Here is a 23926-nt window from a genome sequence, read left to right as displayed (position 1 = left end):
TTAATTACCCTGACACTGACATACTAAAAATACCGAGGCAATTACTGGTGTGTATGAGGATGAGGCAGAACCTTCTCTCACAGCTCAGTGGGAAGGCTGTATATCTGTAACAAGATCCAGCTCAGAGCAATCACACTACGAGCCACTGCACAGGGGGAGATCACACATTGGTTATTAGATACATGCACTCACAGCCAGGCTACAACATTGGATTCTAGTCCACAGAAGGTGGGTTGCTCCTGGCATATGAATGATGATTAGAATTATTTAAGCGCCGGGAATAAACAAACAGAAAAACGTGCATTTCATGTCCACTGGCCTCTGCCTTGCCTCTGCTCAAGCAATACTCCCCAGTGATCATGTTCTATTTTTATTTATTTTTTGGTAACTCCTATTCTGATGGTTTGCCATTCGCATGTCTGTCCATTTCCCGTCCTCTTGCCAAGCCATTTGCAGAACCTCTCTGCTTCAATGGCTGTGAAAGTCAATCGTTTTAGAAGCAAGTGTGCACTGGATTCAAAACGTACATTACATGTTGTATTTTAACCTGCAGTGAGAAAGGTTCCAGCAGTGAGTGCCCAAGCATTAAGTACAGGATGGGGGGGTCAGGGTGGAGTGCCTGCCTCTAGAGAATAAATGTGAAAGCCTAGGCATTAGACACAGGTGGGTTGGCACCTAAGTGCGTCTTGTGTACCTCACAACACCACCACTGAGTGTGTGTGTGTGTTTGTGTGAATGAATGAATGAATTAATATTTTATTTCCGTGTTTGAACAATTTCTTGACCCATCCCACATGGGATTATCACGTGTGTGTGTGTGTGTGTGTGTGTGTGTGTGTGTGTGTGTGTGTGTACTATTTTTATCTTTTCTCCCAAGTAATATTAGATTTTCTGTTACTTTTCGATACACACTTTTCACAGGAGACATGGAAGGTTAAATGGCTCAAACCACTGACATTTATTGGGGGGGGGGGGGGTTCTTAAGATGTGTGTGCTCATTGTGCTGCAAATAAAAGTTGTATGATCTAACAGGCTTTCTACTGAAACGCCAAATAGCTAAGAAACAAAAAATGTCTAAATGAGGATTTCTGCTGCCTTCAGGGGAAATCCACCCTATGCCTGCAGACAATCCACCCTATAACCTGCATATGCACCAAGTTTCCCTACAAACTAGAAATCGCTAAGCATAACTGTAAGGATAAGAAGTGTTATTGATCCTGCAAGGGAAAATCAGTTGCCAAAGACAGCACAGCACTACAGATTACAGGGCACTTGATCAGAGTTGTAGACCAGTAAGTGAGACTAAACAGGTCTTGTAGTGGTCAGTTCAATCAAAATCTAAACAGCAGTCTGGAGATATGAAGTTATGATGTGGGTCTCAGAGGAACATGAGATGGTAACTTATGTCAGCAGTAATTATGGCTGACAAGTGGTTGATGGCTATGCATGTCCCCATAACGATTTCCCCCTTATGTTTATAAACTGCAAATGTTTGGACCTTGTATGACAAAGAAATCACCCACTTGTTTACACCTTCAATCCTATGGTGTGACAATAAAGATGAGTTGAGTTTGTGTGAAATAGGCTCTCTCTTACCCCCTCACCCTCTCTCCTACCCCCTCCCCACCTCTATCTTTCTCTATGTCTCCCCCTCTCTTGCTGATCAAGCTATTGTCTGACGTCACACACAGCAGAAACCGTTGCCTAACAATGGTGATTTGCTCTGACGTTGGGGATGTCCATATTTGGGCATGATAATATAGTAATATTGGGTCATGCCTTGTGCAAATTACAACACATGGATGGATGGATGGATGGATGGATGTATAGATAGATACGATATATGTCAAAAATAATTAGTCACTGCTATGCACCACTATCCAATCAATGATAGTCATCCTCTCTGATTGACTTTCCTCCTGCTTTTCCAGATGTCACTAATGACATGGGTCTGATAGGTCTTTCCATAGAGTCTCAGAAGTCAAGAAGTCCTCCACAATATTGATTTAACATTAAACGCCAGTAAATCGAAACTAAGCTCAATTGTGGCTGGCCTCAGGTACTCACGTTGTGTTTGAGGGGACAATGATTTACTTCAACTGGCAAATCAGGACAGTGGATCAATGTAAAGTTAATGAGTATTGCACCTAACAAGAAGCACATGGTGAGTTTCACAACTGTTGCTTTTATCACAGAGAATCTTACTGTTCAGTGAAGATGAAAAAGCAACAGTATACCGGCCCGGGTTGCAATGCCTCCTGTTGCTTTTTCATCAGCACTTCTAATTACCTTTTAAAAACAAGGGTTGCAATATAATTATCTCAGCCAGGCCAAAGACTGGGGATGGAGATGTGTTTCTACCTACATGTGTGTATGCGTGCGTGCATATACGTGTATGTGTGCATGCGGGTGCTGTGCGTGTGTGTAAGAGTGAATCCCTAATCTCGCAAACCTCTGGCGCTCCCGCCCGCTTTACATTTCCCCCTATAATTCTTGAACCGTACTCTTGAACTTATCATTTTGATTGATTGGTTGATTGATTGATTGAATACTTTATTTGATTAACAACAGTACTGCAGTACAGCTCTGCTAAGGAATGGATACCACAAAAAGCTTGTTTCCATTGTGGTCCATTGTACTCAATTCATCAACAAGACATACAAAACATTACATATCGGTAACATCACCAATCAAAAAAACAAAAGATATATTTACAGAAAAAATAGGGGGGGGGGGGGGGGCAGAGGATGCCACTCCCACGGGCTCCTTCCCTGGAGCTCGCTGAGGGAGTGCGTTGTTTGACTCTCTGGGGGCAAACTGTTAGGGGATAGAATTCTACTTTGAGGACAGACATGTTTTAAGTGTGGATAGGGAATCGAGATCTTTAATGGCTGTTGGTAGGGTAGGGCATTCCACATTTTGGTGGTAACATAGTAGAATGCATTTCCCCCCATGTTTGAGCCGAATCTAGGGGGAACAACAATATTACAATTTTCGCCTACCTAGATTTTTTGCCATTATGCATTATCTTCAAAACACTAGCTACTACAAATCGTTACACTTTTTTTTTTACCAGGTTGCAGACCTGGTCTAGAAAGACTTTCACTTACTAGCGACCTCTTCGACTTCATCATTGGCTGTCCTTAAGCCAATGGGGAGACTATACTCTGAACAGCGGCAGTCCTCCCATGCTATGGGATCAAAACCTTGCTAGACATGCCTGCCTGCCTGCAAGGGCTTCCAAAGTTTGCAGGAGGGGCCTATTATCCTTTTTATATGCCAGGAATCATGAACGCATTGTCCAATTGACCCCAAATTTAAATCACATATTGAGGGGTCTCTAAAGGCAGAGCCAAACATTATTTAACTTAGACCATAGGGGCACCACAGATGTGACAAATGTCACTGTTTGTTGCAAAAACATTGTTCTTTTCATCAAATTACACATGATCGTGTATTAATTATGGAATTCATTATATTCCAACAATATTGTTTCTATGTTATTGGCTCCCAAAATGTGTGTGAGGGGCCTATTTCTACAAACAAAATCCCCATACATCATGAATGCAGCATCTAATCAAACCCAAATTTGGATCACATGTTGAAGGGCCTCTATAGAGCAGAGCACACCTCCAAAAGCATATGTTGCAGAAATGCTATTTCCCTCCACAAGCTACCCACAACCCTCTCTATGTCAGTCCCAGCTGGTAGAGAAATATATGCGCTCTAGTTCTATATACGGTTAGTAGGTGCTAATATCTCAACATGCATTATTACTTGAAGGCAGTGTACCTGAAGTCTAATTTATAATTTGAAAATAACTGATTTTCAAGCTAATGACCCAGTAGTTATCTCAGGCCCAGTGGCCCACACAGGCCTGAGATGAGGTGTAATCAGCCAGAGTAACTGAAAACACCTGTATGAGTGTTCAGGGCCATTAAGTCTACAATGTTCAATTGCCCAGGCAGTCAAAGTGGCTTATTATTATATAGTGTAATATCATGACTCATGGGAGATCCTAGCCCTGGTCCAGAGCGTTAGTGAGTTCTCTCTAACGCTCTGGACCAGGGCTAGGGAGATCCCAAGGGCAGCAGCAGCATCATCACTGTCTTGATTGAACTGTTTGAAGAATTAAATAGGGCATATTTTAATACATTGTATTACTTCATGTGTCTGGCCGGCAATGATATTATTTTCTAATGCCATGCACTTTTTCTTTTAAAGGGCAAGACCACTTTGGTAGAGGTTTGGGTTGTGTAGTTACCTTGCCATGATGCAACTCCAAAGGTGGACAAGAAATAAATAATAATTGCTCCATTGATTAGAAATTGATAATACAAAATATGCTGTACTTGCATTGTACAGTGAAACAGCTCTAAAAGTCACTCTTTTAGCCCGTAAACGAACACAAACAAAGCTGATTCAGACAATATAGAACATCACCAAACCTGTAGTTACTGTTCTTTTTTTATATACGTATATAAATGACAACTTCCTGTTGATTTTACTATTTGAAAATCCGGATCCACGGATCCACTCCGGGTTTTCTTCCTAATAAAAATAGCTAAATCAACAGGAAGTTAACATTTTTGTTTAAAAAAAAGAACAGTACTGGGTTTTGTGATATTCCATACTGTCAGAATCAACTTTGTTTACATTCGTTTATGGCCTAATAGAGTGACTTTGAGAGCTGTTTCACTGTACAATGTAAGTTTACAATAAAGTTTACCTTACCTTACCTTACAATGAGGAGCATATTTAGAATTATCAATTTCTAATCAATGGAGTAATTATTTTTGATTTGTTGTCCACCTTTGGAGTTACATCATGACAAGGTAACTACACAACCCAAACCTCTATATCAAAGTGGTCTTGCCCTTTAAGTAATCGCTGATCTAGTATGTACTATGTGTACATATTTTACCTTGCTTTATATATTGCCTAACATCTTAATATTTCAGTCACCTTTGAAAGCATTCATAAATATGCAATGCTTATGCATACTTATCCTTCTTTAGACATGGTATGCAGTGTGCATGACTACAAAAACATTTTTAATGTTCCCAAAGGCCATTACAGTAAAACAAAATAGCAACTCTATTTTGCATGGGATGCTTAAGAAGTGTTACTAAAAAGTCTACCAGTGCCCAGCAATTATGAAGTATTATAATACTTGACATTATAAGTCACTATAAAAGGCATGAAAATGTGTAAGTATTGCATTATGAGTACTTGTTTGAGTATTTATAATTATACAGTGTTACAAGCCGATTATAAGTAGTATGTTTAATGCACATTTTAGACATGGGGTGCAACCAAGGGTTACCAAAAACACACAAACTAAGCACCATAGACTTGATGTAAAATCATTTTAAACAGATAGGTTAAAAATGTGTTGAATTATGTTGTAAATATTCCAGTCTATTTCATATTAATTTTTTTTTTTACTTTAAATTTTTATCCCACGATTTTTGTAACCCATTTTTTTCACCCGGTGCCAATTTCCTAAGTGATCCTGGGCGCTACACCAGCCCTACACCAGCACTACACCAGTCCCCCACAGTAGGGAGGCCAGGGCCGAGCTCATGCTTCCTTCAGGCATGAGAGCCAACTGACCTTCTTGTCACCTGACAGGGGGGAGTTTCCCTGGTTGGACGTAGCGCGTGGAAGGAACACGTTATTCCAACCAGTTCCCTTCCCCTCCATCAGGCGCCCCGGCTGTCATGGGGGAGGCGGTATAGTGACCAGGATTACTACATGTTTTTGTGAGGGTATTAACTACCCTAGGAGACACGGGGAGAACATGCAAACTCCACACAGAGTAGGCCCTTTCGCCGACCCCACCTAGGGTATGGGCACTGATGACGCGGAGGAGAAGACACGCCCCCAGCGCCCACAGCGTCCCTGGCGGGAATCGAACCCAGGACCTTCTAGCTGTGAGGCGACAGCGCTACCGACTGCGCCACCGTGCCTCCATTTCATATTAATTTGATAAAGTTTTAAATCAAATATCTTACTGATAGTCTAGGGTATGCCACAGACCAAACCGATTTTGAATTCATGAAATAGTTACTCAGCAGTAAGTACTCTTTAGATCCATAGCAATGTGTTTTCAGATGTGTACCAGAAATTACAAATGTATCACCATCAACAGTGCATATGATGAAATCCTCTCCCCTCAAGATGATGCAAGTATGCCCCCTATTGACCCAGAGTTGAAATAATCAAAATATTTTGAATGAAAAGTCTTACAGCTTTGCTTTGTAATGTAAGCCGCTGAGAGAAACTTCAATGGATCAGTTCACCTCCTGCATCTGACTGGTAGAGAAGATATTGTTTCAGATCTATGGGTATATCAAGGCCATGAATACCACCAAGTCTTTGTTTGCCTACATGTTTCCTGATGTAGAGCCGGCACAATTGCATGAGACGGGACACTCCTGATCAGTCATCAAAAGAAATAAGCATTATGTCAAAGTCATGTTTTCCTGATTAACTAATGTTAATGTGCTCTTTTCACAGTAGCCATTATGACAGGTAAAAAGCTGAAGGAAAAAAACATTAATTGTGTGTCCTTCATTTAGGTGTTTCTGTGTGTCAGCATGAAGTTAACTGCACAGGATCTGTCCATGCTGGCACACAGTAACGCCTAAATGAAACACACCCACAGTTACCTTCCGCTGTGTCTACCCGTCAAAATGTCTGCTGTGAAAAGAGTCTATTACACACTGGCCTAATTTAAATGGAGTTGAAACATCTGGAGTCTGTTGTTAGAAGGAATACCTCCTGCGTGCCGCAGCAGCCTCTCTGCCAGGCTGTTGGGAGGGGCAAGATCCACAGGCCGTTGGTGTCTTGAGTTCCTGAGGGAATTATCTGCCCCATGTTCTAACAGGAGGGACACCATCTCATGGTTTGACAGACGGGCTGCAATGTGCAGAGGGGAGTCGCCAGCCTCATTGTTATTCACACTGGCACCTGTGGAAAAACAGATCAGCGCAAAAACCACGTTAATACCAAGATCACACCATTGCCTATTTGTAAAGGGTATGTCTATGTGTTCAATCAATGCTTTCATTTGCCGCACAACACAGGTTGGCTGGTTGTGGGCATGTCAAAAAGTGTGCCGAAGTTCTACGTATAGCATGCCACCTTTGGCTAAATGGGGGAATTTGATGGAATACTTTATCAACAGTTTGAAAAGACAAGCACAGGGAAGTACAGTTCAATACAAGGTCTGTTAAAGGGAATACACCATGAATTTTTACTTTTTCTTCTTTTTTGTGTGTTTTTGGTCTCCCCTACCTCTCTTCTATCCCCAAAAATACCCCAGTTTGAACACTCAGGCTTTCACAGCAAATCTGGGGTTTTCTGTAAATTGGTCTCAAAACAGGCCAAACTGATTTGCACCCTGACGTGACGTGACGTCAGGGTGAGGGACATAAACAATATGATATTGAATGTTATTATTATTTTTTAAATTCATTGTGTAGATCCTTTAAGAGGATTTTAAACCCAAGAAAGCACTATGGCTTGTTTCCATTGGGATCCTTTGTACTCAATTCATCGAAACATTTAATGACAGACAAATATACACTACTATGCAGTGCTCTATCAGCTTTTTGATCTTCTTGACATTGACGTCAACGTTGTTCTGACACCACTGTGTGAGTGATCTATAATAATAATCCTCGTCCCTGTAGGCTGCCATGTCGTTGTTGATGATCAGGCCCATCACGGTGGTGTGATTTGTGTTGTCAGCAGCTTACTTGATGATGACTTTGGAGCTGTGCATAGCCAGCTGCACATAGTCGGATCCCTGAAGTCCCTCACAATTGAGGTGAGGGCAACAGGTTTACTCTCTCCAGTCATTAAGACATGTTACCTTGGACTGTTTGGGGACAGGCGCAATGTCTTGAATCCCACGGGAACAACAGCAAATCTTACACTTACTTAACCAGGCATGGTTGATTAAGTACAGATTATTTTGTGCAGCAACAGCATGGGGGGAGGAGGGGGAAAGGAAGTTTTAATTCATACACATTCACACAGCTTTCTACTGTTACAGTGGAGTGTATTTTTTATTTCTCATCTATTTATGTCTAAGCAACACACATAATGGTTAAATATATGCATGCATGTTTGCCTGCACAGCAACTGTACAACTTTCCCCAAGTGTACCTACAGTATTACTACACTGTCTGCAGTTGGAGCGACATCGTCATCCACCTCATCTACCTACCCAAGTACAGTCTGCAGGAAGTGAGTCCATCCAATTATACAATGCAGTAGCACTTTCATTACCAAGAAGTTGTACCGTATGTCTAAGCAGCACACACAATGGGTATATAACTACAGTATATGCATTCATCTTTGACTGCCTGCAGGTGAAAGCACAGCAACCACTCGACCTGCCTCAAGTATACCTACTATTGCAGTTGGAGTGACATCCACATCATCTGCCTCTACACAAATACAGTCTGCAGGAAGTGATCCTGCTGACTGGCCAGCCATGCCTGATGAGGTGAGTGAGTTCATAAGAAGAAGGCTCTACAGTATCATATATATTATTTTCCCCAAAACGATGGGAGAAGTTGGAACCACCATAACTTTAATAGGAAACTAATAAATGGGGGTAAATGAGAAGCTGGCTTATGTATTCAGAAAAGACCAATGTACTGCTTTTGCTGCAAGCTGTTCTCCCAGAAAGACTAATTAACAAACTAATGACTGGAAGAATTGGCATTAATTAGCCTACTCAAAATGCACAAGAACTGTCAATACGTTATTATACGTACATGTCACCATGGATGAAATTAGACTTTTGCCTAGAAAAGGGGAAAACAATTGATGAAATGGCACATTGAGTGCACATAATTTTTTTACATTTGCTTTTGTTATTTAAGTTATGAGTATTGTTGGCTAGTCTTAAGTAATTATAATACAAACATTCCGCACCGACAGGTGCCGCCCCAGCTGGTAGGAGTACATTCAGTAAGAAATATCACCCTCTACGCCTGGCTTTGGTCTCCCGAACACAGGCCAATTGTGTTCGTGTTGTGTGTGTGTGTGTGTGTGTGTGTGTGTGTGTGTGTATATGTTACAGGGAAATTGGAAAACCAGTTAAATTGAAAAAGGAGCGCTCGTTTTCACCCCCGGTCACTTCCCCTTTGTTATCGATTCACTTTGATTGCGACTGGTGACGTTAATCTGTCTATGTAATCAACACACCTGTTACTAGGCAATTCTGTAGAACCAACACTAGAGGGCAATGCAAGCCACACTAGAGCCCCCCCCCCACACACGCAGGCATGCACACTAATTAGAGAGTGTCGTGGATAGTAACCCATGAAAAGATCTATTCTCCCCCTATCGGTTTACAACTCGGACGGCGCTGAGTCGACTAGCAGACCATCGGCCGGTCGGCGCGGGCACTCGCGCCTGGAGGCGCTCGGGCGCACTTCCTCGGCCTCAATGTCTGCTGAGTCGGCGCGCCTCCATCATGGACAATAACTATTATCACCGTCTCGCGAGTTAAAAATACAGCGTTACTCTGCTCAGTTTGGCTAACCACTTCATTATCCAACCTGTCATAGAATATTTCTCTCATATTATTATTATATTATTATCCTCCGCCTCGCATCAAAGCCCCGCCTCGCGCCGAAGCCCTGTGCCTAAATACGAGCATACCTTTCCAATTTCCCAACGAATGCCAATTTCCCTGTAACATATACACTAAGAAGGATAACATATACCTAGTTGAAGCAATTTCTTTGCAGCGTGCAGATGCTGATTGGAGCACACAATATGGAGAGGGGAGCCCGATGGGTCAAAATGCTGATCCATATCTGCACCATGCTCAACAAGCGCCTCAATGCACTCTGCTTGACCTGGACAGAGATAACAAGAAACAACAGAAGGTAAGAACATGCTTTCCTTTTATTGTCAAATCCACAGAAAAACACATATTAAAACCATGTCTGCTTCTTCTTTTTTTTACCAGACTAGACTGGTTCAGCAAAAATTTGTGTGTACACACAGAAAAAGAATGGTTCTTTAAAAGGCTATATGGTTCCACAAAGAACCTTTAACTTCTAAAGAACCATTTGATCTAGTGAATGGTTCTTCATGTTTCTCATCTAGTTCTAGAGAACCTGTTTTTGTCAAAGTTCTTTGAACTCTTAAACCATGTCTTAATAGGCAGACATTCATCGAAAATAGCAGATCTACAAGCTCACAACACGTTGCGGTGCGACGCGTTGTGAGCTTGTAGATCTGCTATTTTCGACAAACACATTATAGCCGGTTGATGAAGTTTAAGGGTTCTTTATAGAACCATTCAAACAAATGGTCTGAAAGGTTCTTTCTGGAACCAAAAATGGTTCTTCTATGGCATCACTCTGAAGAACCAGTTTTGGTTCCAGTTGGCACCTTTATTATTCTGTGTGTAGGCTGAAGAATGTGACCTGTCACCTTTAGCTGCAGCTCTGTGGATGGGGGAATCAGACTGACTTGTCCCCAGGGGGGTGGCTCCATGCTGCAGGAGCAGAGATACACTGGTCACATGGCCGTGAGTGCAAGCCTCTGACAGGGGGGTCGTTCCGTCCACTGTTGGAGAGTTCACCTGGTGTGGATTGGTTTGGCAACAGTAAGACACTTCCAAGATATCCTCCATACAATTATACTTCAAATTCAAATCAATTTAGTAACCCAATTCTAATGTAATAGTTCAGAGAAAATATTACTGCAGAGAAATATTAATGCTTTACCCTGACACACGCAATCTTCAGCAAATTGCTGGTCGGGGTTGGTTTAACAAAAGGAGTATTGGTGTAGGCAGATTTGTTAATGTGTTACTGAGTGCGTGTGCATGTCTGTTGATTTGTCTGTTCTTGCATATACAATGGGCAGTCATTTGCCAACTAATATACAGCCATACACCATTAAATCCAACAATAAATCATGTCTGCCTTAAAACTAAAGCATTGTTTTAATAAGATAAGATAAGAAAACGTGAGGGTACTGTTTGCCTGATTTGGTGTTTCCTGAAAACCAGTCACATTCACCAAAAGTCTAACTACACTATAATGGCTTACTGACATTGGCCCCATTTTCCAGCAGAAGTTTAGTGCATCCTGCATTGCCTCGTATGCATGCTCCATGGAGCGGAGTGACCCGGTCCAGAGTAGCCAGATTCACACAAGATCCCTGTGAAGATATCACAGTACACCAGTACAAGGATAGGCATAAATAAGCTATGAGCTTCAGCCTATGCCTTTTCGATCAAACAGTATCGGAATATTGAATTACAGTGTAATGTTTTGTGATAATGTTGATGTGGATCGAAATAAACTAAACTAAACTAATAACCTACAGTAGAACCACTTAAATGAATTCATATTTTTTTTCTCTTCCATAATATGAGCACCAAAAAAAGTGTTTTACCTGAGCAATGAGATTCTGCAAAGCGATGATATGTCCATTAAAGGCAGCATCATGGATTGGAGACCAATCTGATTCAAGATCTTGGTATGGACATTATAGACAATAAAAAAACAAACAGAAAAAAACAGAAACTGCTTTAGACACAAGTAATGTACAATAGCAAGCTGAAATTTCAGTGTACAGTATAGTAATTTATACTACACCCATAGCCTAAACGATACCATACCAGCTGTTACTTACCACTCATCAAAGGGTTAGAGAAAAACACAGGTCCAGTTTGGTGTGCATTGCCTCGCTGATTCTCTTTGTGCCCTCCAGACATCGTTTACAACAGAGTCCAAATTACATGTTCTGTGGTCTGGGTGTCTGGCTGCATAGGTTATCTATCAACTGGACTGTGACCACTAGAGTCAAACTCATCTGAACTGCACCTTGATTACATGAGGCACGATACCGGTTGGTTCTCAGCCAGCAGTGTGCAGTGAGTGGGGAAAGCCTGTTGAGCAGATCTGTCATTTGTAATTTGTAATTTCACAGATACCATTCACACCCATCCCCTCCAGCTAGAGAGAAATAGGCAGGTACAGTATGTACTGCGGTTGAGGCTGGCTTGAGTTTGGGTAGAGAGAAGAGTAATGTTAATAACTGCATAGAGAGGCAGAGTTTAAATATTCATGCACATGTGGGATCCATTGTCAGGGAACTTCAGAATGATGACATACTGTAGGTTGGAAAGTAGTGTTTCAAAATTAATTTATGGTTTGTTTGTTTGTTTGTTTTTTATGTTCTTGATTTGACAGATTTCTGCACACCCCTTTTAGGGGGTTGTCACTACATGGCCACCCTAGTAGAAGACCCACCGGGAACACCCTCCCCAGATCCTTAGCCTAACTTCCACACCAACTCCATGCATATTTGATCATTAACTTAATGATCAAATGTGCATGGAGTTGGTGTGGTTTAACTGAAGTTAATTGCAGTAATTAAACCCATGCCTAAACGTAATCATTAACTGAATTTTATTGTACTATAAATTAGTCTTTAGGCAGGCTTTTTGACAGAATACTGGAAGAGAGCAACAAAATTAACACACCATTTCTGTTATCAACAACCACCAGGTGGCGCCATCAGAGAGAGCAGCAGACAGGCAAGGACAGCGGTGGGGGGAAAGGAGGTCATAATAGTTAGTAGTTAGTAGTTGGCACTTGGCAGTGGTGTAAAGTAACTAAGTACATTTACTCAAGTACTGTACTTAAGTACAATTTTGAGATATTTTTACTTTTACTGAAGTATTTCCAATTTGCAATACTTTTACTTCTACTCCACTACATCTCAGAGGCAAATATTGCACTTTTACTCCACTACAATTATTTGAAAACTTTAGTTAGTCACTTTATTTGATTATTTGATTTTAATTATTACAAAACATACATTAAACACTTCAGCCCTTTATACATTCGGCCATTTGAAAATTGCCGATCTACAAGCTCACAATGCTATTTTCAAAAGACTTTTTATACATTTTGAAAACTTGCGAAATGGGACATTCTGCATATTGAATAGGCTACTTTCTACTTTTGGTATTAAGTACATGATACCAATACTTTTGTTCTTTTACTCAAGTAAATTTTGAATCCCGGACTTTTACTTTTTACAGAATACTGATCTACATTGCAGTATTGATACTTTTACTTGAGTAAAATAAATAAAAATCCCTGTGGCAGCAGCTACACGTTTACCATACAAGACCCTGTGCCTTCTTATGCACTGGAATGATATAGCATTGTGTGAAAGAAATGAATGTGTTCTCTGTGTAGGCTATAGCCTTTGAAGCTCAAATCTGCTAACTAATGTTAGCATTTTCTTTTCATACATTTTCTAGATCTCAGTCCAAATATCTTAAAAGGATCCTTAGCTGGCTAATGATATTTGGCTTAATTAGCCAGGGATCTTTATTGTTTATTGCCATATAAACACAAGTTGATAGGGATTTGTCCTGCAACAGCTCAGGTTGAAATAAACATATCTTGCATATTTTCTGACATGCAAAAGACGATTGATAAGTAGGCCGGTGAACTATGATGATGTGTCTGCTTCCTTGGCTGTCAGGGAAATAGCCTACATATAAAATTAGGCATAAATCCAATGTATGCTCAATCATTGGCACACTGAACCATCAGGCCTGTAAACATTCTTTAAAAATATAGCTTGGTGGATTTGCCTCTAATTAAATAGCCTACTTTAAAGTAAACCTTAACCTCACACAAGAGGCTTTTGTCGGCTCCTCGTAGTGAGCAGTGGGGTAAAGTAACCAAGTACATTTACTCAAGTACTGCAGTGCTTAAGTAGGGCCTACAGTACACTTTGGAGGTATTTTACTTTACTGGAGTATTTCCAGTTTTCAGTAGGCCTACTTTTACTTCTACTCCACTACATCTCAGAGGTAGCCTACATATTGTAGCCTACTTTACTCCACTATAATTATTTACTAACTTTATAGTTACCAGTTACTTTGCAGATATAAATTATTAGCTTATTAAACATACATTAACCACTTTAGCCCTATTTTATACCGAGGCTATTTGAAAATATAGCCGATCTACAAGCTCACAAGGAGTTGCATCCATAGGGGGTTGCATTGCCATGCATTGTGAGCTTGTAGATCATCATTGTAGATTTTCAAACATTTCAGTACTTTTACTTTTGATACTTGTCCTTAAGTAAATTGTGATGCCATTACTTTTGTACTTTTACTCAAGTAACATTTTGAACACAGGCCTTTTACTTGTAACAGAGTCTTTTTATATTGTGGTACTGCTACTTTTACTTAAGTAAAATATCCGAGTACTTCTTCCACCACTGGTAAGTGAGGCATAGTTTTTAGGCCGTGACTGCAAGGATTAAATGAAAGCACATGATGACTCAACCCGTGATTTCTGTGAGAGTTCAGTCAGGCCATGAGGACTCAAGCTTTCCTTTATCATCTGACACGGTAGCCTACTTCTTTCTTCCATCCAGTCCATGATGGCATCCCCACGGCTGGAGACATTCTGCTGCCCGAACAGAGACGCAGCGACAGACTTTGTCATCACTTTTCAACCCGTCTTGTTTGGGGGATTATGCATCGGCAGCGCATGTCTCAGTTTAATATTCACCATAGTGCAGATCTTACCAAAACGCAAGGGTTACAGAAGACTGGGACATCAGTATCCCCTGCCTAAGCCTGCGTCCTCCTCACGGATATTATTCATCATCAGTATATGTGATATATTGGGATGTACAGGTAAAAAACTATAACTCTTCTTTGGCATGCAGTTCCAAAGTCTGCGTTCATGCGTATTGATGGAGGCACTGCAGGCACCAAATGGTGGGAGAAGTACTCAGATATTTTACTTAAGTAAAAGTAGCAATACCACAATATAGAAATACTCGTTTATAAGTGAAAGGCCTGTGTTCAAAATGTTACTTGAGCAAAAGTACAAAAGTATTGGCATCAAAATATCCTACTTAAAGTAGGCTACTAAAATTAAAAGTACTAAAATGTTTGAAAATAGCTATGTATAAAATAGTGCTAAAGTGGTTACCACCACTGGCAGGCACTTTAGGCTGCTGTTCTTTCCATGATTGTTTTTAACATCAGAAAACACAAAAGTCAGTGTTAGTCAGACATAAAACACTTAATACCAAGTTTTAACCGTCACATATTAGGCTATATATGCTTTTCCGTTGATGATGACCTTTAGGCTTTATGTCACTGCTTTAAGGCTAAAACACACAATGCATGTCAGTGTATCTAATCCCAATGATGCAGTTTGAAACCGTGTGTCAAAGAGTAGACAGATGGGGCCTTTGTAAAGTCATTATAGCCTACTGACTGCTGCTGTGGGGCCTGCTTTGTACAAAAGTTAAAACAGTTACATTACGATATATAGGCTATCAATTACCATTATGAATTACTACAAAACTGGAAAATGAATTCAACAAGATTGTTTCCTTAATTCCTTCTAACATGAATAGACCATCTGTTTGATCTAGCCATATAACGACTTGGTTTACATTAGCATTTTCAAAGGAAACTATATGTAGGCTACTAATTTCATGGTTTTCAAAAACAAAACTCACTTTTGTAGCTAGCTACCTTAAAGGAGATGCTGAATGAATTAACACTAAACATGTTTTATAGTCCCTGCCCTATTTCCACTTGACACGTTTTACATTGAAATGCACAGCAAGTTCCTGAGACATCTCATACTTTCCCTAGTGTTACTGCAGTGCAGCTGGAACTTGACGTAGGAAACAGGGAAAAAACTAACAAAGCAAGCATACCTTGGGGCTTCGTATTTCCATTACATCCAATATCAATTAAAAGGATTCCATGACTGAATCAAGTTAACAGAGCTCTTAATAACACAGATGACCAACAACTTTATGTGTTTCAGTGTTAATTGTTACCAGACATGCCTTGGAATACACCCCATCCATCCCCTGCAGGAGTTTCCTCCTTTGTGTTTACATTCTTCCATCTTTTACTCACACTTGAGTTCGCTGACAAGTGAGTGATTTGAAGCAGAGTGTTTATTGTGTGCTTATTTCCCTCTCCAGGTATTATTTTGCGGTCATCCATCTGGCTGGGTCTTCCAAACGTCGTTGACAGCATCTCAATGGTCAACAGCAGTGATGTGTTGTTCCCACAGGTCTTCTGTGTTGGGAGTTCAGTATGTATGATGAATTTTCATAATGCTTGACACTAATGATGAGCAGTTCAACAACAGCTCAACAACAATGGTGAAGTCTGCATCTGTGAGATATGCAAATCCACAGTACAAGGGAAAGCAAGGCATATTTATTTATTATATTAGACAGCTTCATTCATGACAGGTAATGATTAAAAACCTTTGACGAATATAGTAAATAAGTAAATTTGCCAGTCATGCAGACACCTCAAACATACTGTAAGTTTGATGTGTTTGCAGTATGTCCAAAAGCAGCACTTTTATCTTCGAGACCATGTTGAATTCCTGAATCCATATAACAAGGAGCATTTTAAAACTTTATTTATTTATTATGATGATTAATTTTTGACTGTTAAATTAAACATGGTACAGGTACATACACAAACTAAATATAGTACATGTATCAGATATAACATCTGTGAATCAGTTTCTTCATGGACTAATATGGAGTACAGTAGTAGGTCGGTCTAACCCTACTATATGGAGTACAATGTTGTACTTTGGGTTGACTGACTCTGACTCTGATCTATTTTTGGCAGATGTGGATCCAGCTGTTCTTCAGTGCGTCCTTCTGGTGGACCTTCTGCTATGCTGTGGATGTCTTCCTAGTGGTGAAAAGATCTGCAGGAATCAGGTGCCCGCAAACGTGTCCCACTTTTGCCACATTTCCCTACAACAACAACAACACCACCATCACTCCTGTCCTGTTATATGAAGGCACATGTTCCCTCTGATAGGCATAAAACAAATATTTTTATAAATTATTCATGTAGAGTTAACAACTCACAAGAAGGCACCCTAGAGGTATTACAGATATGTCTTTGTCTCCCATAAACACTCTATCTCTCTCTTGACTAAATGTGTTTTCACGACCCCATTTGCAGCTGCTCTGAAACCCATTTGGGTGTTGACATTCAGAAAGCAATTTAACGAGTTGCACTGGAAAACGGCTTTTAAAGCAGCCCGTTGGGGGGACGCATCATGCAGTTTGGACTGCTGCTTCACATGTTGTTGAAATAGGTTCACGATGCTTATTCAGCCATTCAGTGTTTTCTTTTGTTCGTTTTTTGGCAAAGAGAACCAAGCCCCGTGCTATATTACGTGTTATAAGTGCTGAGGCAAGTCTCATGACTGGTTTGTCTCCCTCATCAGCACCATCATCCTTTACCACATGATCACATGGGGTCTGGCTGTGTTGCTGTGTGTGGAAGGTGTGGCCATGCTGTACTACCCATCCATTTCTGAGTAAGTGTTCAGCAGCCTGGAGGCCTTGTCATTGGCACCATGTTCTCTTTCATAAATACACCATTTATCTTTAGTCATGTGCAACACTTTTCTCATTTGATTGGTTATTCTCATGCGAGAGTACACCGTAAAATCCTCAGTGTTCATTTTATCCATTTGCAATGACATGGAGTGTTGGCGTGGCACTACATGTCTGGCTATGTATCACTGTGATTATGCAATGTTGGTCAGATGACTAGAGCGCTTTATGATTAATGGGCTCTTATACAGTAGATCACACAGACATACAAGACTGTAGTGTCCTGACTGTGATCTATGACCTTGTTAAGTCCATGGTCATTTAAGTTACAAGACAAGACATCAGCATATACAAAAAGACAAATTAATACATTACATTCACAAAAACAACAACTACTACTACTGGATACACTCTGATCAATCACAGGAATGGGGACACATCAGACAAACAGTGTTTGGTCTATTCCAATAGAGGCAATGGTTGCCCTTTCACAACCTATGCAGAAAGGGGAGCCCAGTCCATTATACGGAGTACAGACTTATCTAATGTATCCCGGAACATGTAGTATAGCCTCTCAAAAGGAAACATGGAGATTTTTTTTTAAATCATATTATATACAGAATATTTTCATATTATTGTATCATACTGTATTAGTACAATGCTGTGCAAAGGATTTTCCCCTTGTGGGAAAATAAAGTCTAAAGTGTATAAAGTGATATTGTTGGTGAATATTCATCCAGCCCAGCATATAAAATCGAAAGGCGGATGGCATAGCCACATGATCAAAGGCAAGAAGAATTGGTTCTATGTTCTAAGTTCACGTGGTAAATAAATGATGTGTAACATCATCCACTGTTGCTCTGCTGTAGTTGTGAAAACGGCCTCCAACATGCCATCCCCCACTACGTCACCACCTACGGCCCCATGCTGCTGGTCCTCCTGGTCAACCCTGTGCTGTTTGCCCGGACCACCTCCGCAGGTCAGTACCCCACATGCATGTTTTTCCACAACACCAAATCTTTGCTGAAAATAGCTGATCTACAAGCTCACAACTTGTCGCACGGTGCCGCATTGTGGGCTTGTAGATCTGCTATTTCCACCAAATGTTTGCCTATTATTGAGATGCTAGGGTTCATGTGATTAAACACACAAGTAGCTCTCTGGGGAAAGCAGGGATCAGACCATAGTTATACACATAAATAAGAAGTGAGTCTGTGTCATAAGACAAGGCTGTAATGAAAACAGTAAATACCAGGCCTGCATGCCATGGCATCTTGATTCTATAATATTCACCCAGCAGAACAGAACATAAAGCCACGGGTGAACAACATGATAACAAGACAGCAGGAGCAGGGCCTTACCTAACAGTGAATATAATGAACATTTCCACACATGAGCACAAATAACCACCGTACTCATCTTCTCCATTTAGTGACGTCTTTGCTAAAAGGTCGACAAGGAATCTACACAGAGAATGAGAGACGCCTGGCCACAGAGATAAAGATACGCTTCTTTAAAATCATGCTGGTGTTTTCTATCTGGTATGTTATGTTCCTTTTGCAGGTTATCATAGCATAAAGCCTATTTTATACATTGCAAATAACTGCTCTTTTTGATGAGCCACACCGTCATGCTTTTGCAATTATAAATTGGCTTAGCGTAACTTGGTTGGCTCTTTTTGTATCTTTTTTTTTAATCTAAATTATTACCTCTCTAGTGTAACTGTGGAAAGAAGAAGAAAATTGGTGAATAACAATCCATGTCTTTTTGAAAACCTCTATCACTGACAATAACAAAAACAAATCAGCATGTTGTTTGTGAATACAAAATCGTCAAACAAGCATTTCATATAATTATTTCAAGTTTATTTCAGTGAAAGTGTCATTTAAAAAAGAAAAAAGCAACCTCTGAACTGATGTTTTTTAGCTGGGTGCCCAATATTATCAACGAGAGCCTGCTGTTCTTCCTGGAAATGCAGCCAGACATGAACGACAGCAGTCTGAGGAACATAAGGAATGCAGCCCTCATCACGTGGTTCATCATGGTGGGTCACAGCTAGAGCTGGATATATTGGTCTGGTCACGACGGGTGGTAGCTCGGCTGAAATTTGTTTAAATAGGTCTCAAGTCAGTGTTTCTTAACTTTTTTAATCCCTGTGACCCCCGTCACAGCCCTGTGACATGATACTAACATCAGCAGTATCATGTAAGTATCATGGTCAGTATCATGTCAGTATCGTGGTCAGTGTCATGCCAGTATCATGGTTAGTGATCGTTAGTCATGGTCAGTATCATGTCAGTATCATGGTCAGTATCACAGTATCATGGTCAGTTTCATGGACAGTATCATGGTCAGTATCAATTCAGTTTTGTGGTCAGTATGTCAGTATCATGGTTAGGGTTAGTGCTCTGACCCCCCCCACCCCCAAGAGCACCTCAGCACCCCCCTTTAAAAAAAAGAATTCCAGCGCCCCCCGAACTTCTATGTACCGCCCCCGTTGAGAAGCATTATCTTAAGTGGATAAATAAAGTTCGGTTCATGTGTTTTCTATCTATCAAAAAGTTGTTTGTATTTATTTGTTCATAAGTTAGTTTGTACACTAATTGTACACTTTTCAACAAAATATCAGTCAAAACATTGGGATCAGCATCAGACGCAAAACTCTGTTGTTTTTTTGAATGTTCCAACACTAGACTGAGGACGTTTTTTGTACTTTGCCGTCTCAGGGGATCCTGAACCCAATGCAAGGCTTCCTCAACACCTTAGCCTTTCATGGCTGGACAGGCTTTGATGTGGACTTCAGCCTGCAGAGGCGGAGGGAGCTGGCCTGGGACTCTGCCTCCTTGTCAGTCCCCAATCCAGGAGGTTATAACCCTATGGTGGGTTCCACTCTGCTCTATCAGAGCCATGTTCAAGAAGCCAAGAAGGACATGACCGGCAACGGGCAGCCACCCTCCGATGCCATCAGTGTCCTCTCAGAAGGTAATGGGCATGGCAGGGGCGGTGACAGTGTCAGCTCCCCAGTGTACCAGGGCTGGTAAAGTCCAGTCCTGTCACACTGACCACCATCATCGTCATCATAGTCATCATCACCATCATCATCATCATCTACAGTACACATGGTATCACCCAAAGCTGTTGCTAGACTACCTCTTGTTATTATCAAGTATGTGTTTTCTTATAGATGAGACAATAAGGAACTTGTAACTACTTTAAAGGACGACTTCACCCATTTTCAAGCCATCTTAACTCATTCACTGCCAGAACTTTTTTTTTTTGCGTTTGCCCACTGCCATAAATGTTTCAATTAAAAAAAAAAGTACTCAGGAGCCAAGATACAAAATGTTTAAGTTTTAAGTTAACAAGGAAGTGGATTGGAGTCTAGATCTTCAACAAATCATATCTCCTTGGTCTTTAGGTTAAAAATTAAATAAATAAATAAGAAAAAAAAAAAAAAAAAAAAAAAATTTTTTTTTTTTTTGAAAAAATTAAAAGTCGTTTTAGTCGTTCTTGGCAGTGGGGGCTTAAAGGACAAAAGTCGTTTTAGTCGTTCTAGGCAGTGAATGAGTTAATATAATTGGTCCTCACTAATGCTCATGATAATATGGCACCATTTTTGTCTACTCTGTCTGTGTCTCAGAGGAGGGCTGTGGACAGTTCAGAAACCCGCCTACCAGTGACATCATCGGTGGAGAATCCAAGCTAATAGAAACAGCAGGCTTTCAATTCCTGGAAAGTTAGCATGATATAATGGAAGCTATTGTTCTTGCATTAATAAAAAATGGAATAAAAAATGTTCTCTCGTTTGAAAAAAAAAAAAAACCTGCCTAACTACGAGGTCACTTGTAGGCAGGTTTCTGAAGTGTCCACAGCCCTCCTATGAGGTACAGACCGAGTAGGAAAAAAATGGTAACATTTTATCATGAGCAATAGTGAGGACCAATTATATGAAGGTTGAAAATGAAGTTTTGAAGTCGTCCTTTAATCCTCCAGCAGGTGTTCCAGCCATCAGAAAAACATTAGAGGAGATTTTAATTATTTTATCTTTTAAGTTGTGATACTGTAGGTGTGACGGTAAAGATTAGGAGAGACTTAACCATGGTACTGTATATTGTATGCAAAGTAATAGTGTAAGTATTAATTTGCTAATGTTATTTTAGTTGACTGGAATTTTGTATGATGCTGCTAAGCTAATATGCAGAGAGCAATGGGAAAGTGTTTACTTCCAATGTGAGATTCACTATCAGCATATTAATATGTATACTCATTCTGGAGAAAGAGGGCAAAATATGAAATGTATTTTGGGATAACTTTGTATGGTTTTGTACCATTTCTGCCCTAGTGGTATTTGTATGTACCTGTGCACCATAGATAATGTACAAAAACAATTAAGTGTTCTGTTACAATATTCAGGTACCTTGTATTGATAAATCACTCCGAAATAAAGATCAGCTTTCAAGGCATTTGTTTCTTGTTTATCAATATAGCCCTGAATATGTTTCTCATAAACTCAACTGAAATTGAGATAATATTGTTCAGTGAGGTGGCAAAAAGAAAATCATTTCAATAAATTAGAATTTTACTACAACTAACTGTATAGTCATTATATATGCTATTCACAATGCAAATTCCCAAAATACATTTGGTTTGAATGTCAGTGAAGAGTATGACTTCAACAGTAGCAGTTAATCAAGCAAGGTGTTTTATATTACGAGAAAACGATAGAATCTAAGAGGCTTCATCCAGTAATCTCCTCCTTTTTTGTTTTGCCACTGTAGGTTCAGAGTCTAGTACAATTGAAATCCACATTTCCAGTGAGCTACGAGACTATGAAGATGTAGACGCAGATGGAGAATCCATGGAGAACTCTGTGAGACAATAGCGGGGACAAAATCTGCTTCAACTGCCAGCCTCCAAATATCTCTGTCGTATGTCCTGGATCTCTCAGATACACCGTTTTAGACCCTCTTAGCTGCTGCTAAATAATAGCCCGAAATTGTAGTCTACAAATCCCTGGGCCATTTTGTCAAGTAGCCTAGTTTTTCAGTTTCCAGTTTTCGGGCAGTCAAATGGTTTTGATATTGCATTAGTCAACATTAAGCAATAAGACTACTCATTGGTTCCAAGCCCCAGTAGGCTTGTCTTTTTCTCTCTCTCTTTCCCTCTTGCAATTTTAATCAGTACAAAACAGCAATCAACTACAGTAATTGAGGAGTCCCCAGGCTGCTTCACCGTCTCATGTTGAAGCCAGGTAGACAGTTGCACAAATCTGACCTTTCCTCATTGACAAATAACTGATTTAATTACACAAGGACTCTTTTCAACCCGATGCATTCAATAAAATGAACATTGGATTTGTGTTATGCATTCAATAAAATGAACATTGGTTTTGTTATACATTCAATACAATGAACATTGGTTTTGAGTTATACATTCAATACAATGAACATTGATTTTGTGTTATGCCTTCAATACACTCTACATTGGGAATGTTATGCCTTCAATATAATGTACATTAGTTTTGCGTTATGCCTTCAATACAATGCACAATGGTGTTGTTTGATGTATTCACAGTTAAAGGTTCTATGACATTAATTTTAACTTTTTTAATTTTTTATGTTTTTTGCGGGGGGGTTTAGGACCTCAATTAGACAGAACTGAACATTCAGTGGATTTTCTGTGGTCTGGGGTTTTCTGAATAATTAGGCTGAAAAGTAATCTGTGATTGGCCCCTGGACTTTGATGTCACAGTCCATTAATCCCGCCCCCTCTCTTTTTTCATTGCAGTTGAAAAGGCTTTAGAAATCAGAGAAAGAATCCTGCCATGGATCACTGGAGTAAATTTTTCACTTTTTTTTTTGTACACGTTTGAAGGACCATGATAAATACTTTTAATGTGTTGTAAAACTGAATGTCATGAAACCTCTAAGTAGCCCCCAGTTTTGTTTGATGTATTCACAGTTAAGTAGTCCTTCAAAATGTAACAGGGTCACAATATTTAAATAATTTAGTTTGAATTACAAATGTCCAGCTTTCTACCATGTATTTTTACTGCATAAATCTATTTTATATAATATTAAATATAAAGAGCATTTCTCAAAGTTTTGTTGGTGACATTGTTCCTTGATGCTTGAACCCTGCTTGGATTGTTCTCATAGACAAAGATTGGATTTATACCCAGGACCACATGCAAGAGTTTACTGCCATGCACATTTGACACCTTACAGTTATGTCATTACACTGATCATATTACATGGTTGAATTATAATTCCCCATAAGTTGTCAGTTCTCAGTTATCACAATAAAGCAATAATACACTCAAGGTTGTGATATAGCGCATCATACTGTGACTTTTAAGGCACTTTGTGTCATGCCAACACCACCGATATAATCACACAACACCAAAGCCTCTTGTGTAGCCTATCACTGCTTCACTAAGCTATAAGATTAATAATAATAATACAAATACAAGACACAGTCATTGTTT

The 23926-nt window shown here is 40.0% G+C and overlaps 2 protein-coding genes across 3 annotated transcripts; one reads left to right on the top strand and one right to left on the bottom strand.

Annotated features, from left to right (window-relative positions):
* Nucleotides 1-5978: 5978 nt before the first annotated feature.
* LOC308106154 (ankyrin repeat and SOCS box protein 9-like) lies at nt 5979-11893 on the bottom strand. Of its 2 annotated transcripts, XM_080457206.1 has the most exons (7): nt 11683-11893; nt 11443-11522; nt 11098-11205; nt 10471-10621; nt 9753-9887; nt 6784-6975; nt 5979-6440 (listed from the first exon to the last, which is right to left on the bottom strand). In XM_080457206.1, exons 1-7 carry the CDS (start codon nt 11762-11764, stop codon nt 6289-6291), a joined length of 900 nt encoding a protein of 299 aa, XP_080313332.1. In that variant the 5' UTR covers nt 11765-11893; the 3' UTR covers nt 5979-6288. The 2 variants fall into 2 exon arrangements, with proteins under 2 accessions (XP_080313332.1, XP_080313333.1); XM_080457207.1 differs by lacking the exon at nt 11098-11205.
* A 2570-nt stretch (nt 11894-14463) lies between these two features.
* On the top strand, nt 14464-23016 carry gpr143 (G protein-coupled receptor 143; the record flags this gene model as incomplete). Its single annotated transcript, XM_080457067.1, has 9 exons — nt 14464-14725; nt 16045-16157; nt 16715-16809; nt 17328-17420; nt 18309-18418; nt 18872-18980; nt 19366-19483; nt 20166-20421; nt 22218-23016. The coding sequence occupies 9 exons, from the start codon at nt 14464-14466 to the stop codon at nt 22319-22321; spliced, it is 1260 nt and encodes a 419-aa protein (XP_080313193.1). The 3' UTR covers nt 22322-23016.
* Nucleotides 23017-23926: the final 910 nt, after the last annotated feature.

Source organism: Gymnoscopelus braueri (genome assembly GCF_963280865.1).
Source record: "Gymnoscopelus braueri genome assembly, chromosome: 18".
Taxonomy (NCBI): Eukaryota; Metazoa; Chordata; class Actinopteri; order Myctophiformes; family Myctophidae; genus Gymnoscopelus; species Gymnoscopelus braueri.
Note: the sequence above shows the minus strand (reverse complement) of the source record. Positions and strands in the feature narration are given on the sequence as shown.